The sequence below is a fragment of the Ascidiella aspersa genome, chromosome 8 (genome assembly GCF_963924565.1).
Source record: "Ascidiella aspersa chromosome 8, kaAscAspe10.2, whole genome shotgun sequence".
NCBI classification, from domain to species: Eukaryota; Metazoa; Chordata; class Ascidiacea; order Phlebobranchia; family Ascidiidae; genus Ascidiella; species Ascidiella aspersa.
In genome coordinates, this window is record NC_139454.1 from 5,274,355 (window position 1) to 5,291,583 (window position 17,229).

A 17,229-nucleotide genomic window follows, 5' to 3' on the forward strand; every position below is an offset into this window, starting at 1 on the left:
TAGCGTACAACAGCTTGGTGTTGTAAAGGGGATGTGTATAAAACTGTTGTTTGTTCAATTCTGTCGCGCCTGCAATAAACGTGATACAAACGATACATGTCCTGTCGAAACCAAGCGGATTCATTGCTCGATATAGCGGTATAGCGTAGATAGCGCAATACAATTTTAAATCGAGGAGGACATGGTATGGAAACTTGTAGAGATTAATTTCCACTGTGAAACTGTTTTAAAAGTATATTGCTGTTTTAAAGCTTGAAATAACTATCAAAGCACATTATAACATGTATACCGCATTATGTAAACGTTCAAAGAAAGTTTTATGCAATTTTAGGCCGTAATGGTTATGCTGTAAATAATTAATAAGATAATATCAAAACAACCATAGGGACGGATTCTTGTCTGCAACTAAAATGAATATTTTTTCTTCACAAAAGTTCGTTGTCAAAAAGTTAGCTCTTTTTATGTTTTAATTGAATTAGAGGGGTCAAAACTTTTTACAGTTGCTTCTTACAAAGAATGTGGCATAGGCCTACATAAGAATTTGCATTTTGGCATTTATTTCGTTACAATTGCCTAGAAGTTTGCTATTCGATTTGAAAAAGCTTGGCAATAAAAGTGATAATCCAACAATAGTAGAATGACACCAAACAGTAGGTCGCTATTCTTCTGAGCAGAGTCTGCTTTAACACTTCACATTTATTTTCAATAGCAGGAAGGCTAAACTAATAGGTAGCTAAACAAGCACTTACGAATAGTAATTCCGGATAACTTTTAAAATTTAAATGGAGATCATAACTGTGGAAGCTGTGCTGATAGCTGCTTTGTCGAGCCTCTACATACCAGCAACCTGCAGCCCTTCAGTCGACACCAATACAAGGTTAGATGACAAGCACGATTGTCCTATCAGTTGCACTTGGCGACAGGAAACTTGCATCACTGAAGCCCAGATGTGCGACGGCGAACCCGATTGCGCTTATGAAGACGAGAAGTATTGCGTTGAGTGCAAGAACGACGCGTTGTTGTGCGGGACGGCGTGTATCTCTCAAGCCAATATCTGCTCAGAGTTTTACGGAGTCGACAAATCTCAATGCGTCGGTCGCACAGACGCACTGAAATGCGCGAACACATGCCCGAGTGGATGGTGGTCGTGTCAGTCAGGTAACAACACTTGCATTGCTCACAGTTTGGTTTGTGACGACAGGACAGACTGCGACGACGGCAGCGACGAGTCAAACTGCGAAACTTGCCCCGACGATCGGCCCTGGAAGTGCGTCAGCGGAAGTCGGTGCATAAATCAAAGTCGTGTTTGCGACGGTAACGCGAACTGTAGTGACAGAAGCGATGAGACCAACTGCACGATTTGCCCCAAAGCTCGGCCCTGGAAGTGCAAATTTGGAACTAAATGTATCGCCCAAAAACAGGTTTGCGACGGCGTAGAGGAATGCGAAAACGGTGGCGATGAATTGGATTGCACAAACTGCCCGGATAAACGATCATGGAAGTGTAAGACGGGAACCCGATGTATCGATGCAAGTTTGGTTTGCGACGGCACCTTTAATTGCGAGGACCGTAGTGACGAGTCGAACTGCACAAGCTGCCCCCAAGATCGACCTTGGAAGTGTACAGACACAACTAGCAAGTGTATTCGCGAAAGTAAGTTGTGCGACGGCGAACATGACTGCAGCGACGAAAGCGACGAGTCGAACTGCACAACTTGCGCCAAAACAGCGTGGAAATGCAAATCGGAAAACAAGTGCATCAAGCGAACAGCTGTTTGCGACCTCATTCCAGACTGCGCCGACTCGAGCGACGAAAACTGCAAAAAAAATTGTCCGGAAGGCGAGTTTCGGTGCTTGGACGGAAGCAACTGTATTCCGAACGAGTGGAAATGCGGTGGCAGGTTCTGTTTGGACAACAGCGGCAGGCGAAACTGCACCTGCAAGAACTACGAGAAAATGTGCGAGTGCTTGGACGGAAGCATTTGTCCGCCCACCGGCCAATGTGTTTTCGATAAATTTCTGGCCGACGGCTACAAGCACTGCCATGGCGGAGAGGACGAACCGTGTGAAAACATCGCCGAGGGAGTAATGCTCTGTTCCGACGCTAGACACAAAAACATCCTGCAGTCATTTCAGAACTACAGAAACTCTACCTGCTGCAAGATCCACCGATCGCAACGGGATAACCGAGATGAGGTGGTGGTAACTAGAAGTTGGCTGTGCGTTAAAACTGGAGATTGCCGCTCCTATTACTTTTGTAACGAGAACAGAGCGCTTCCCACTTGGCACTTCTGTAGCAACCACTTCGATCCAGAGTGCAAGGATTCGATCAGCGGCTTCGGGTTCAAGTGCGCCGGACCCAGCAACACGGGAGTGTGCATTTTGCCTCAAATCAATCTCTACGACAACACGGCGCAGTGCTTAGACGAGTCAGATCTATGTTTCGTCGATGGCAAGTTCAAATGCTTCCTGTGCTTGGACAAGCGACTCGTCATATCGCAAAGCCAGGTTTGCGACGGGGTGGTCGACTGCTACGATCTTTCCGACGAGTGCTTGTGCGGAAATCAAACGGTTTGCGACGATATCCTGGGCAACGCTAGGGACACTTGCCCTTCCAATCAAATGCACTGCCGCAACGAAACGGACTGCGTTGATATGGACAGAGTGCTGTGCAACGAGAGCACAAACTGCGAAAGCAATTCCACACGGCAGCGATGTCACCACGGTTTGCAAGATATAAGCGGGGGGAATGAAACAGTGACTTGCTACAACACCGCATTCAACAACACGCGCAAATTGGTGCGAGCGGTGAAATGCGATGGAAGGCCCGAATGCTGGGATTTGTCGGACGAATGTTCCGGCTGCCAAAGTCCTCCAGCCTTGTGTAACGACTCGTGTGTTGTCGTTAAATCGCAATCCGGACCGGTGTGTCTCGGATCGCCCAAACTCGCCGGGCCTTTCATATGCGCCATTAATGAAACGCTTCTCTGCCCAAAGCGCTACATATGCTCCAACGGTGACCTCACGAGCATTGACGTCAATCTCTTTTGTGACGGCATAGCAGACTGCGACGACGGCTCCGACGAACTCGAAACGCGTTGCAACGCGACACGGTTTTATTGCCGCAACAAGAAGCCGATTTCCGTGGCAAAGAAATTCGTTGAAGACGGATTCAAGCAATGTTCGGACGGAAGTGACGAATGCCCGGCTGTCAGTAAGCGAAACTCGATCTTTTCCAATCAAAAGGAAATGATCGCGAACCCCTTTTTCAGGGCTTGCTTTTGGATTATGGGAAGTTTAGCTTGCGTGTTTAACCTGCTAGTTTTTGGCACCACCTTTAAAGAATTTTTTCTCCATCGTGATGATAACAACGTGCTGAAAGAAAGCACACACGTTTTTATAATGAGTCTGTCGGCTGCTGACTTTATGATCGGTTGTTATCTGCTTGCAATCGCTGTCAAGGGCCTTCAGTTTTCGGGTGATTACTGTTCGGTGGATGCTGCTTGGCGCACAAGTTCGACTTGTGCCGGGTTGGGATTTACACTGGTAGCAGCTTCCCAAATCAGCGCGTTCACAATGACAGCAATGACCGCCTTTCGCCTCTACACTGTGTGCAACCCATTTAACTCCAGATCGCTTAAAATGAAGTGGGTCTATTTGAGCTGCGTTAGTTGCTGGGTTTTAGGTTTTCTTTTAGCCGCTATTCCGTTGTTTCACTATTCGTCTGGTTATTTTGTTGCCTACGTTTGGTTTTCGTCTAGATTTTTTCGATCGGACACAATATCTTCTTACGCCATGTTTCAACTGGCGCACAGAATACAACGCAACTTAACCAACCCCACTTGGTTTGACGTGACACGGCTGATAGGCAAGACCTTTCCCAACCTTCCAATAACTGGCATCTTTGGTTATTATGGCGAAACTAGTGTTTGCATGCCCAGACTCTTCGTTTCTGTTAACGACCCTTCCTGGCAGTACTCTGTGCTTCTTATCACGCTTAACTTTACCATGTTTATTTTCATGCTTGTTTCGTATGTTATGATTTATATACAAAGCAACAAAATGAGCAAAGCAAGACAGAGTCAAGTGAATAGCAATATGCAAAAACGTATCTCTCGTTTGCTTATTACTGATTTTTGTTGCTGGATCCCGCTGTGCGTTTGCGGTTTCTTGGCGGTAGCTGGTGTTCCCCTTACTAACGATGTTTACATTATCAGTGCTGGTATTTTGTTGCCCATCAACAGTGCTTTAAACCCGCTGCTATACTCCACGTTTCTAAAACAAATGTTCACTCGAATTAAAAAGCGTGCGAGCTCTCATAGTCAAAAGACTACCAGGCAAACTGAAATGGGTGTAGTTGGCACACATAGCTAAATTTATTTTTCACGTTTTGTCAAAAGTATATTTTTAGGGGTTATTTTTTGACGTCACTGTATGTTATTTATTATCTGTATAAAAAAACCTTGTAATGTCCAACATAATGTTAAACTTTCCCATTATCTCCGTTTGGTTTATACTGCGTCGAAGTTTTCGTGCGTCGTAATGTTATTGATCCCCTAAGTCGCATAAATATATGCATATATTTATTTATATTTGTTCTATACACGAATCAAGTATAATCCATTGTGTAACTTTCCATATACTTGTGGTTTGGTTGGTTTTCTTCTCTTCTCCGTATTTGTAATTTTAAACACAAAGTTTGTTCACAAGATATCTCTTCTGAATTGGTAAATATAGTACAAAACGCGCAACATATAGCATTGAGTTTGGTAAGGTTGCCGTTAATAGCTGGCAGCTTTGATGTTTAACAAAAAGTGAAAATGTTTAATATCTTTATGAGAAATTACTTACATGACGATAATCAAGGATACAGCGTCTTGGTTAATTCGCCTTAAAAGCCCATGCAATGCCGCTTATTCACCTTAAGAGCCGGCCCAGTTCTAGGCTCGGCACCAACTGACGAACTGAATTCGACTGAATTGACAGTTGTTTAACACTTCAGAAAAATAAATATGGAGATAATATCGATGTCATCTAAACTGGAAATTAATGCAGACTGGCCAATTAAAAGTGGCTTTTGACACAGCCAATTATAATTGTATTTGAAATATTTCAAAAATATTTTGTTTTCTTTGTATCTGTAGTAAGACGTTTGCTTACTCGCTAAACCAGGGTTGTCATGGGCAACCTTCTTCAACCTATAGCTGCTTGTGGTCCATGTAACAAGCAGCATAATAAAAAAAAAAAAAAAACATTTGCTCTTTTAAACTTATTTGAAAATGAATTATTTTTCAATTTCAATGTTTATCTTAGTTGTAAATTAAACGAAAAGAAAAACAAATTCGCTTTACGCAGCTAAAAATGGGTTGGGGGCGTACAATGTAATTCGTTGATATACCTATGAAGTACATTCCAGTGCATGATATACTATAATTAAGCCTGCAATGTGTATTAACCTCATATGGCTTCTCTATGTGAGCGTTAGCACAGTTCAACAAGCTTCCCATAAAAGGCCTGGCGGTGCCTTCGGGCATCGTCCATAAATAACTGGCAGTTGCATCTTTGCTGTTGAACTAACGACAGCATGAAATAGGCTGCCAGGTTCTGTTTTGAGGGGACAATTACATACGAGTGTACAGTAGCCGATGCCTGATTACAATTGTATTTTATTTTCGTCCCAGATTCAGCCTATTTAGTTTGAAAAAGTCAGGTAAACGTCTTGTGGCAAAGAAGACAGTTTAAATATAACGATGCTGGTACAGATACAAGGCAACTGTAGCTGAGGAATTACACCCAAAGTAAAACGATATGGGCTATATAAAAATATAGTTTCATTGCAAGAATATTTGTTGTTCCTAATGTTGACAAAACTCAAACAAGAAAATTTGAAGACGTATGTAGTTTTGTAGGTTTATACGCTCAATACATATTATTTCAGGTTGGTGGCAGAAACTAAAATTGACGTCTTTCACTCTTTTATAACGCAGATTTGCAGTTTTCAGTTAATAATCTCACAAAATGCATACAGCTTTATTAAACAATGTGTCATTAGTAAACAATGTGTAAACGTTTCACACAACTAAATCTGGGTAGCCGCACTTACACTGTGCCCCATTTTTATCAATGGGGTTTAGGATTTAAATAATTAAAATAAAGCAATCCTGGGTTTAGAAAAGTCGAAGCCGCCAATTTTAGCTTGTAATAAACAGCATCTCAGAACCAACGTGCGTGGCATACTTTAGAAGTATAATAGTTGGAAAGGACATAAGAACAAAATGAATGTTTTTCAGTTTAAGTAGTTTATAGTTAATGTAAGAAATGTTGGCTTAAAGGTTGTTACTTCGCCTAGCTACTTTTTGACAGCGGCTCTTAAGACTGTGATTACAGGGCGAGCGGATATGTCAGTAATACGCAAAACACACATCGACACGTTCATAGTCTGTTGTTCGTTATCTCTGCGCGTGGTGCATCCGTATTGAATGACACTTTAATCAATGAAAAATCTGTAGCGTACAACAGCTTGGTGTTGTAAAGGGGGTGTGTATAAAACTGTTGTTTGTTCAATTCTGTCGCGCCTGCAATGAACGTGATACAAACGATACATGTCCTGTCGAAACCAAGCATATTCATTGCTCGATATAGCGGTATAGCGTAGAAAGCGCAATACAATTTTAAATCGAGGAGGACATGGTATGGAAACTTGTAGAGATTAATTTCCACTGTGAAACTGTTTTAAAATTATATTGCTGTTTTAAAGCTTGAAATAACTATCAAAGCACATTATAACATGTATACCGCATTATGTAAACGTTCAAAGAAAGTTTTATGCAATTTTAGGCCGTAATGGTTATGCTGTAAATAATTAATAAGATAAAATCAAAACAATCATAGGGACGGATTCTTGTCTGCAACTAAAATGAATATTTTTTCTTCACAAAAGTTCGTTGTCAAAAAGTTAACTCTTTTTATGTTTTAATTGAATTAGAGGGGTCAAAACTTTTTACAGTTGCTTCTTACGAAGAATGCGGCATAGGCCTACATAAGAATTTGCATTTTGGCATTTATTTCGTTACAATTGCCTAGAAGTTTGCTATTCGATTTTAAAAAGCTTGGCAATAAAAGTGATAATCCAACAATAGTAGAATGACACCAAACAGTAGGTCGCCATTCTTCTGAGCAGAGTCTGCTTTAACACTTCACATTTATTTTCAATAGCAGGAAGGCTAAACTAATAGGTAGCTAAACAAGCACTTACGAATGGTAATTCCGGATAACGTTTAAAATTTAAATGGAGATCATAACTGTGGAAGCTGTGCTGATAGCTGCTTTGTCGAGCCTCTACATACCAGCAACCTGCAGCCCTTCACTCGACACCAATACAAGGTTAGATGGCAAGCACGATTGTCCTATCAGTTGCACTTTGCTACAGGAAACTTGCATCACTGAAGCCCAGATGTGCGACGGCGAACCCGATTGCTCTTTTGAAGACGAGATGTATTGCGTTGAGTGCAAGAACGACGCGTTGTTGTGCGGGACGCGGTGTATCTCTCAAGCCAATATCTGCTCAGAGTTATACGGAGTCGACCAGTTGCATTGCGTCGGTTGCACAGACGCACTGAAATGCGCGAACACATGCCCGAGTGGATGGTGGTCGTGTCAGTCAGGTAACAACACTTGCATTGCTCACAGTTTGGTTTGTGACGACAGGACAGACTGCGACGACAGCAGCGACGAGTCAAACTGCGAAACTTGCCCCGACGATCGGCCCTGGAAGTGCGTTAGCGGAAGTCGGTGCATAAATCAAAGTCGTGTTTGCGACGGTAACGCGAACTGTAGTGACAGAAGCGATGAGACCAACTGCACGATTTGCCCCAAAGCTCGGCTCTGGAAGTGCAAATTTGGAACTAAATGTATCGCCCAAAAACAGGTTTGCGACGGCGTAGAGGAATGCGAAAACGGTGGCGATGAATTGGATTGCACAAACTGCCCGGATAAACGATCATGGAAGTGTAAGACGGGAACCCGATGTATCGATACAAGTTTGGTTTGCGACGGCAACTTTAATTGCGAGGACCGTAGTGACGAGTCGAACTGCACAAGCTGCCCCCAAGATCGACCTTGGAAGTGTACAGACACAACTAGCAAGTGTATTCGCGAAAGTAAGTTGTGCGACGGCGAACATGACTGCAGCGACGAAAGCGACGAGTCGAACTGCACAACTTGCGCCAAAACAGCGTGGAAATGCAAATCGGAAAACAAGTGCATCAATCGAAGATTTGTTTGCGACCTCATTCCAGACTGCGCCGACTCGAGCGACGAAAACTGCAAAAAAAATTGTCCGGAAGGCGAGTTTCGGTGCTTGGACGGAAGCAACTGTATTCCGAACCTGTGGAAATGCAGTGGCAGGTACTGTTTGGACAACAGCGACTGGCGAAACTGCACCTGCAAGAACAACGAGAAAATGTGCGAGTGCTTGGACGGAAGCATTTGTCCGCCCACTGGCCAATGTGTTCACGATATTTTGCTGGCCAACGGCTACAAGAACTGCCCTGGCGGAGAGGACGAACCGTGTGAAAACATCGCCGAGGGAGTAATGCTCTGTTCCGACGCTAGAAACAAAAACATCCTTCAGTCATTTCAGAACTACAGAAACTCTAACTGCTGTGAGATCCACCGATCGCAACGGGATAACCGAGATGAGGTGGTGGTAACTAGAAGTTGGCTGTGCGTTGAAACTGGAGATTGCCGCTCCTATTACTTTTGCAACGAGAACAGAGCGCTTACCACTTGGCACTTCTGTAGCAACCGCTTCGATCTCGGGTGCAAGGATTCGATCAGCGACTTCGGGTTCAAGTGCGCCGGACCCAGCAACACGGGAGTGTGCATTTTGCCTCAAATCAATCTCTACGACAACACGGCGCAGTGCTTAGACGAGTCAGATCTATGTTTCGTCGATGGCAAGTTCAAATGCTTCCTGTGCTTGGACAAGCGACTCGTTATATCGCAAAGCCAGGTTTGCGACGGGGTGGTCGACTGCTACGATCTTTCCGACGAGTGCTTGTGCGGAAATCAAACGGTTTGCGACGATATCCTGGGCAACGCTATAGGGACACTTGCCCTTCCAATCAAATGCACTGCCGCAACGAAACGGACTGCGTTGACATGGACAGAGTGCTGTGCAACGAGAGCACAAACTGCGAAAGCAATTCCACACGGCAGCGATGCCACCACGGTTTGCAAGATATAAGCGGGGAGAATGAAACAGTGACTTGCTTCAACACCGCATTCAGCTATTCGCGCAAATTGGTGCGAGCGGTGAAATGCGATGGAAGACCCGAATGCTGGGATTTGTCGGACGAATGCTCCGGCTGCCAAAGTCCTCCAGCCCTCCAGCCTTGTGTAACGACTCGTGTGTTGTCGTTAAATCGCAATACGGACCGGTGTGACGAGCATTGACGTCAATCTCTTTTGTGACGGCATAGCAGACTGCGACGACGGCTCCGACGAACTCGAAACGCGTTGCAACGCGACACGGTTTTATTGCCGCAACAAGAAGCCGATTTCCGTGGCAAAGAAATTCGTTGAAGACGGATTCAAGCAATGTTCGGACGGAAGTGACGAATGCCCGGCTGTCAGTAAGCGAAACGCGATCTTTTCCAATCAAAAGGAAATGATCGCGAACCCCTTTTTCAGGGCTTGCTTTTGGATTATGGGAAGTTTAGCTTGCGTGTTTAACCTGCTAGTTTTTGGCACCACCTTTAAAGAATTTTTTCTCCATCGTGATGACAACAACGTGCTGAAAGAAAGCACACACGTTTTTATAATGAGTCTGTCGGCTGCTGACTTTATGATCGGTTGTTATTTGCTTGCAATTGCTGTCAAGGGCCTTCAGTTTTCGGGTGATTACTGTTCGGTGGATGCTGCTTGGCGCACAAGTTCGACTTGTGCCGGGTTGGGATTTACACTGGTAGCAGCTTCCCAAATCAGCGCGTTCACAATGACAGCAATGACCGCCTTTCGCCTCTACACTGTGTGCAACCCATTTAACTCCAGATCGCTTAAAATGAAGTGGGTCTATTTGAGCTGCGTTAGTTGCTGGGTTTTAGGTTTTATTTTAGCCGCTATTCCGTTGTTTCACTGTTCGTCTGGTTATTTTGTTGCCTACGTTTGGTTTTCGTCTAGATTTTTTCGATCGGACAGAATATCTTCTGACGCCATGTTTCAACTGGCGCACAGAATACAACGCAACTTAACCAACCCCACTTGGTTTGACGTGACACGGCTGATAGGCAAGACCTTTCCCAACCTTCCAATAACTGGCATCTTTGGTTATTATGGCGAAACTAGTGTTTGCATGCCCAGACTCTTCGTTTCTGTTAACGACCCTTCCTGGCAGTACTCTGTGCTTCTTATCACGCTTAACTTTACCATGTTTATTTTCATGCTTGTTTCGTATGTTATGATTTATATACAAAGCAACATAATGAGCAAAGCAAGACAGAGTCAAGTAAATAGCAACATGCAAAAACGTATCTCTCGTTTGCTTATTACTGATTTTTGTTGCTGGATCCCGTTGTGCGTTTGCGGTTTCTTGGCGGTAGCTGGTGTTCCCCTTACTAACGATGTTTACATTATCAGTGCTGGTATTTTGTTGCCCATCAACAGTGCTTTGAACCCGCTGCTATACTCCACGTTTCTAAAACAAATGTTCACTCGAATTAAAAAACATGCGAGTTGCTATAGTCGAAATACTACCAGCCAAACTGAAATGAATGTGTTGGGCACACATAGCTAAATTTATTTCTCACGTTTTCTAAAAACGTATATTTTTAAGGTGTCATTTTTGACGTCACTGTGTGTGATTCATTGTCTGTGCAAAGAACCCTGGTAATGTCGAACATAAAATTAAAAAAACTTTCTACTGCGTCGAAGTTTTCGTGCGTCGTAATGTTTTTGATCCCCTCTGTCGCATAAATGTATGCATATATTTATGTACATTTGTGCTATACAGTATTCACGTATAATCCATTCTGTAACTTTACATCTTTTTCTTTTTGATTTTTCTTCTCTTCTTCGTATTTATAATTTTAAACACAATGTGAGTTCACAAGAAAGAATTATTTTCTGAATTTGTAAAATGTAGTGGATAACTTGCACCATATTGAATTTAGTTTGATGAGTTTGCCATGAATAGCCGACAGCTTTGATTTAAAAATAAAATAGGATGTTTTTACATCTTTACGAAAAATTGCTTATGGCGTTGAGAAAAGGTACAGCGCCTAGGTTATTTCGCCTTGAAAGTCGTATAATGTCGCTCAATTACGATAAGAGTAGGAACTAGGCTCCGCACGAACTGAGGAATTGAATTCGATCATACAGACAGTTGTTTGACATTTCAGACAAATAAATATGAAGTTAAAGTCGATGTCATCTAGAATGGATATTAATGCAAAATGCCAAATAAAGGTGAACTGCCCGCAAGCTTATAATTGTGTTTGAAATTCTTTCAGTTTCTTTTTATCTAAAGTAAGTCGTTTGCATACCCGGTGAATCAAGGGTCGGCAACCTTCCCCAACCTATAATAAGGTGCTTCTACACGTTTTTCTATCATGCCTTTTGTTTTTACTGAATGTGTTACTCCACAATCCACTTTGGCGATGGTAATTGCGATTTAACATTTTTGGATTACTTTGCAAAACTATACCAAAATTTATGTGTAAATTTTAAGTAAGCCTTTGCAAATTTTAGTTTTTTTCCTTTAACGTATAAAGTCGATGAAACTCCCAACAAAAAATAAACATTAAACATTTTGACTAACGTTATAATTTTCGCCCTTGTACAATTGCATTTCAGGTCCCCTCAGTGCTAATGGAATACTTCGCCAGCGACCACCGCGTTCTTTCAATATTTGCTCAATATACTGATATGAAATATTGTATTGTGTTCTGTTCAACTTCAAAGCAAGCGCATGCAGGTTTGCCGCTTGGCCTATTGGCCATCTGGTGGGTTTTATAACCTTGCGAAAAGAAAATGCAGTAAATATGAACCCATTCGACGAACACTAAAGTATTTCCAAGTGGCAAACCTCCATGCGCTTGCTTTGAAGTTAAAATAGAATATTGCATATCAGTATATTGAAGTATTCTATGATGGCAGTGATGGTCCAGCTTTAATGCATGTCAAATGGGAATGGCAGTCCTGGGCCATGTGGAGTGTTTTTTTGTTTTTTTGAATTAATTTGTTTTGTAATTTTGTTTTTCCAATTGTTTTTTTTTATTAATTTTTTTTTCTTTTTTAATTAATTTTTTTTTTTTTTTTTTTTTTTTTCATTTTTTTTTTTTATAATTTTTTTCAATTTTTTTTTTTGAAATATTTATTTCTTTAATATATTTAAATTTTTTTAATTACTTTTTTTTGTTAATTTTTTTTTGTTTGTTCATTTATTTTTTTTAAATTGAAAAAAACAGGATGACAGTCATGGTCCACCATAGTGCTTTACTTGTCCGATGCAAGTGCGAATTGTTTCACATTCGGTTTCTCCAGTGTATTGTAGATTATACTTTTTGTCTGTAAAATCATTGCTTTTTACCAAATACATCTGGCACCAGCCAAAAAAACGGTTCGACTTTTGTTCTTTACCAGTAATAAGTCCAAAAAAAGTTGTGGTTAGCTTTTAAAACAGTTTATTTGTTGCTATCAATAGCACACGAAAAGATCAGCCTAAAAACGAAAGTTATAAAAAATCACAAAGCGAGAAGGCTGTTTTTATAGAAACTTTGTCACGTACCTTTTTGTTGGCCGACTTATCTCTTTCGACGGACTTTTCATGACATATTCAGACACTGATTAGCTCCTCTAAACATTAACTCATTGTCGAAACACTACCTGGGTTGTTTGTGCTTTGTATGTAGCATTCTTCTTCACCGGAGTGTTAACAATGCGTAACGAACCGCCGCCCATAAGTGTATAAACATTGTAAACAACAGTAAAATGAAAGCATCCGTCCAAAACAGTTGTTTTTAACTGGCGGCGCCCAACAATTTTCAAGGGGGTGCGAGCTCTACTCTAATATTTAACTTTTTATAATGATTTTATTGGTTCCATGTTGCGTTTGTTGTTAAATTTGCTTTCATGCTATCCTGTGCTTCGGATCAAAATTACGCTTGTGTAGATATAAACTGAAGAAAAACGGTTCATAATTTTGCGATTTGCGAACTTTATTTCGCTAATATGTGTTAATAGTTTCTTGTTTTTTGGGCAATATTTGCTACTTATTACGACCGATTTAGGAAGTTTTTAATCACAACAATATATTTAATCAATTTAAGTCAACAATTCTTATCAAAACTTGGTGGTTGACGAACGCAGAAAGCGGACGTAATTCCACACGATTATGAATTATCAACAAAACAAAACTGCAAAAATGTATTGTGGATGGTGTTTATTAGGTTGCAGAAAATGTACAAGTTGTGTGAAAGTTGAATATCTGGATTGCCCTGATCGCTGCTAATTTTGTTTGTTCTTCTATGTAACAAGCAGCATAATAAAAAAAATCGTTTGCTCTTTTAAACTTATTTGAAAATGAATTATTTTTCAATCAATTTCAATGTTTATCTTAGTTGTAAATTAAACGAAAAGAAAAACAAATTCGCTTTACGCAGCTAAAAATGGGTTGGGGGCGTACAATGTAATTCGTTGATATACCTATGAAGTACATTCCAGTGCATCATATACTATAATTAAGCCTGCAATGTGTATTAACCTCATATGGCTTCTTTATGTGAGCGTTAACACAGTTCAACAAGCTTCCCATAAAAGGCCTGGCGGTGCCTTCGGGCATCGTCCATAAATAACTGGCAGTTGCATATTTGGTGTTGAACTAACGACGGCATGAAATAGGCTGCCAGGTTCTGATTTGAGGGAACAATTACATACGAGTGTACAGTAGCCGATGCCTGATTACAATTGTATTTTATTTTCGTCCCAGATTCAGCCTATTTAGTTTGAAAAAGTCAGGTAAACGTCTTGTGGCAAAGAAGACAGTTTAAATATAACGATGCTGGTACAGATACAAGGCAACTGTAGCTGCGGAATTACACCCAAAGTAAAACGATATGGGCTATATAAAAATATAGTTTCATTGCAAGAATATTTGTTGTTCCTAATGTTGATAAAACTCAAACAAGAAAATTTGAAGACGTATGTAGTTTTGTAGGTTTATACGCTCAATACATATTATTTCAGGTTGGTGGCAGAAACTAAAATTGACGTCTTTCACTCTTTTATAATGCAGATTTGCAGTTTTCAGTTAATAATCTCACAAAATGCATACAGCTTTATTAAACAATGTGTCTTTAGTAAACAATGTGTAAACGTTTCACACAACTAAATATGGGTAGCCGCACTTACACTGTGCCCCATTTTTATCAATGGGGTTTAGGAATTAAATAATTAAAATAAAGCAATCCTGGGTTTAGAAAAGTCGAAGCCGCCAATTTTAGCTTCTATTAAACAGCATCTCAGAACCAACGTGCGTGGCATACTTTAGAAGTATAATAGTTGGAAAGGACATAAGAAAAAAATGGATGTTTTTCAGTTTAAGTAGTTTATAGTTAATGTAAGAAATGTTGGCTCTAAGGTTGTTACTTCGCCTGGCTACTTTTTGACAGCCGCTCTTAAGACTGTGATTACAGGGCGAGCGGATATGTCAGTAATACGCATAACACACATCGACACGTTCATAGTCTGTTGTTCGTTATCTCTGCGCGTGGTGCATCCGTACTGAATGACACTTTAATCAATGAAAAATCTGTAGCGTACAACAGCTTGGTGTTGTGAAAGTGATGTGTATAAAACTGTTGTTTGTTCAATTCTGTCGCGCCTGCAATAAACGTGATACAAACGATACATGTCCTGTCGAAACCAAGCGGATTCATTGCTCGATATAGCGGTATAGCGTAGAAAGCGCAATACAATTTTAAATCGAGGAGGACATGGTATGGAAACTTGTAGAGATTAATTTCCACTGTGAAACTGTTTTAAAAGTATATTGCTGTTTTAAAGCTTGAAATAACTATCAAAGCACATTATAACATGTATACCGCATTATGTAAACGTTCAAAGAAAGTTTTATGCAATTTTAGGCCGTAATGGTTATGCTGTAAATAATTAATGAGATAATATCAAAACAATCATAGGGACGGATTCTTGTCTGCATCTAAAATGAATATTTTTTCTTCACAAAAGTTCGTTGTCAAAAAGTTAGCTCTTTTTATGTTTTAATTGAATTAGAGGGGTCAAAACTTTTTAGAGTTGCTTCTTACAAAGAATGTGGCATAGGCCTACATAAGAATTTGGATTTTGGCATTTATTTCGTTACAATTGCCTAGAAGTTTGCTATTCGATTTTAAAAAGCTTGGCAATAAAAGTGATAATCCAACAATAGTAGAATGACACCAAACAGTAGGTCGCCATTCTTCTGAGCAGAGTCTGCTTTAACACTTAACATTTATTTTCAATAGCAGGAAGGCTAAACTAATAGGTAGCTAAACAAGCACTTACGAATGGTAATTCCGGATAACGTTTAAAATTTAAATGGAGATCATAACTGTGGAAGCTGTGCTGATAGCTGCTTTGTCGAGCCTCTACATACCAGCAACCTGCAGCCCTTCAGTCGACACCAATACAAGGTTAGATGACAAGCACGATTGTCCTATCAGTTGCACTTGGCCACAGGAAACTTGCATCACTGAAGCCCAGATGTGCGACGGCGAAAACGATTGCGTTTATGAAGACGAGAATTATTGCGACGAGTGCAAGAAAGACGCGTGGTTGTGCGGGACGCGGTGTATCCCTCAAGCCATTATATGCAAAGGAAGATACCTAGGCGACGTATCTCAATGCGTCGGTCGCACACTGAAATGCGCGAAGAAGTGTCCGAGTGGATGGTGGTCGTGTCAGTCAGGTAACAACACTTGCATTGCTCACAGTTTGGTTTGTGACGACAGGACAGACTGCGACGACGGCAGCGACGAGTCAAACTGCGAAACTTGCCCCGACGATCGGCCCTGGAAGTGCGTTAGCGGAAGTCGGTGCATAAATCAAAGTCGTGTTTGCGACGGTAACGCGAACTGTAGTGACAGAAGCGATGAGACCAACTGCACGATTTGCCCCAAAGCTCGGCCCTGGAAGTGCAAATTTGGAACTAAATGTATCGCCCAAAAACAGGTTTGTGACGGCGTGGAGGAATGTGGAGACGGTAGCGACGAGTTGGATTGCACAAACTGCCCGGATAAACGATCATGGAAGTGCAAGACGGGAACCCGATGTATCGATGCAAGTTTGGTTTGCGACGGCAAACATGACTGCAGCGACAAAAGCGACGAGTCGAACTGCACAACTTGCGCCAAAACAGCGTGGAAATGCAAATCGGAAAACAAGTGCATCAAGCGAAGAGCTGTTTGCGACCTCCTTCCAGACTGCGCCGACTCGAGCGACGAAAACTGCAAAAAAAATTGTCCGGAAGGCGAGTTTCGGTGCTTGGACGGAAGCAACTGTATTCCGCACGAGTGGAAATGCAGTGGCAGGCACTGTTTGGACAACAGCGACCGGCGAAACTGCACCTGCAAGAACAACCAGCAAATGTGCGAGTGCATGGACGGAAGCACTTGTCCGCCCACCGGCCAATGTGTTGACGATTCCCAACTGGCAGACGGCTACAAGGACTGCCGTGGCGGAGAGGACGAACCGTGTGAATTTATCGACGAGGAAGTAATGCTTTGTTCCGACGCTAGACACAAAAACATCCTTCAATCATTTCAGAACTACAGAAACTCTACCTGCTGCGAGATCCACCGATCGCAACGGGATAATCGAGACGAGGTGGTGGCAACTAGAAGTTGGCTGTGCGATAAAACTGGAGATTGCCGCTCCTATTACTTTTGTAACGAGAACGAGGCGTTTCCCACTTGGCACTTCTGTAGCAATCGCTTTAAACCCAGGTGCAAGGATTCGATCAGCGGCTTCGGGTTCAAGTGCGCTGGACCCAGCAACACGGGAGTGTGCATTTTGCCTCAAATCAATCTCTACGACAACACGGCGCAGTGCTTCGACGAGTCAGATCTATGTTTCCTCGATGGCAAGTTCAAATGCTTCCTGTGCTTGGACAAGCGACTCGTTATATCGCAAAGCCAGGTTTGCGACGGGGTGGTGGACTGCTACGATCTTTCCG

General features: G+C 41.8%; 2 protein-coding genes across 2 annotated transcripts; both read left to right on the plus strand.

Moving 5' to 3' along the window:
* The first annotated feature begins 782 nt into the window (after window positions 1-782).
* LOC146135312 (uncharacterized) lies at window positions 783-4,548 on the plus strand. The gene has a single exon (XM_083395749.1). The coding sequence runs from the start codon at window positions 783-785 to the stop codon at window positions 4,371-4,373; it is 3,591 nt and encodes a 1,196-aa protein (XP_083251875.1). The 3' UTR covers window positions 4,374-4,548.
* A 2,739-nt stretch (window positions 4,549-7,287) lies between these two features.
* Window positions 7,288-10,901, plus strand: LOC146135313 (uncharacterized). Its single transcript, XM_083395750.1, is given in 3 exon segments — window positions 7,288-9,090; window positions 9,093-9,408; window positions 9,485-10,901. Coding segments are annotated over 3 exon segments (3,429 nt in total). The 3' UTR covers window positions 10,795-10,901.
* Window positions 10,902-17,229: the final 6,328 nt, after the last annotated feature.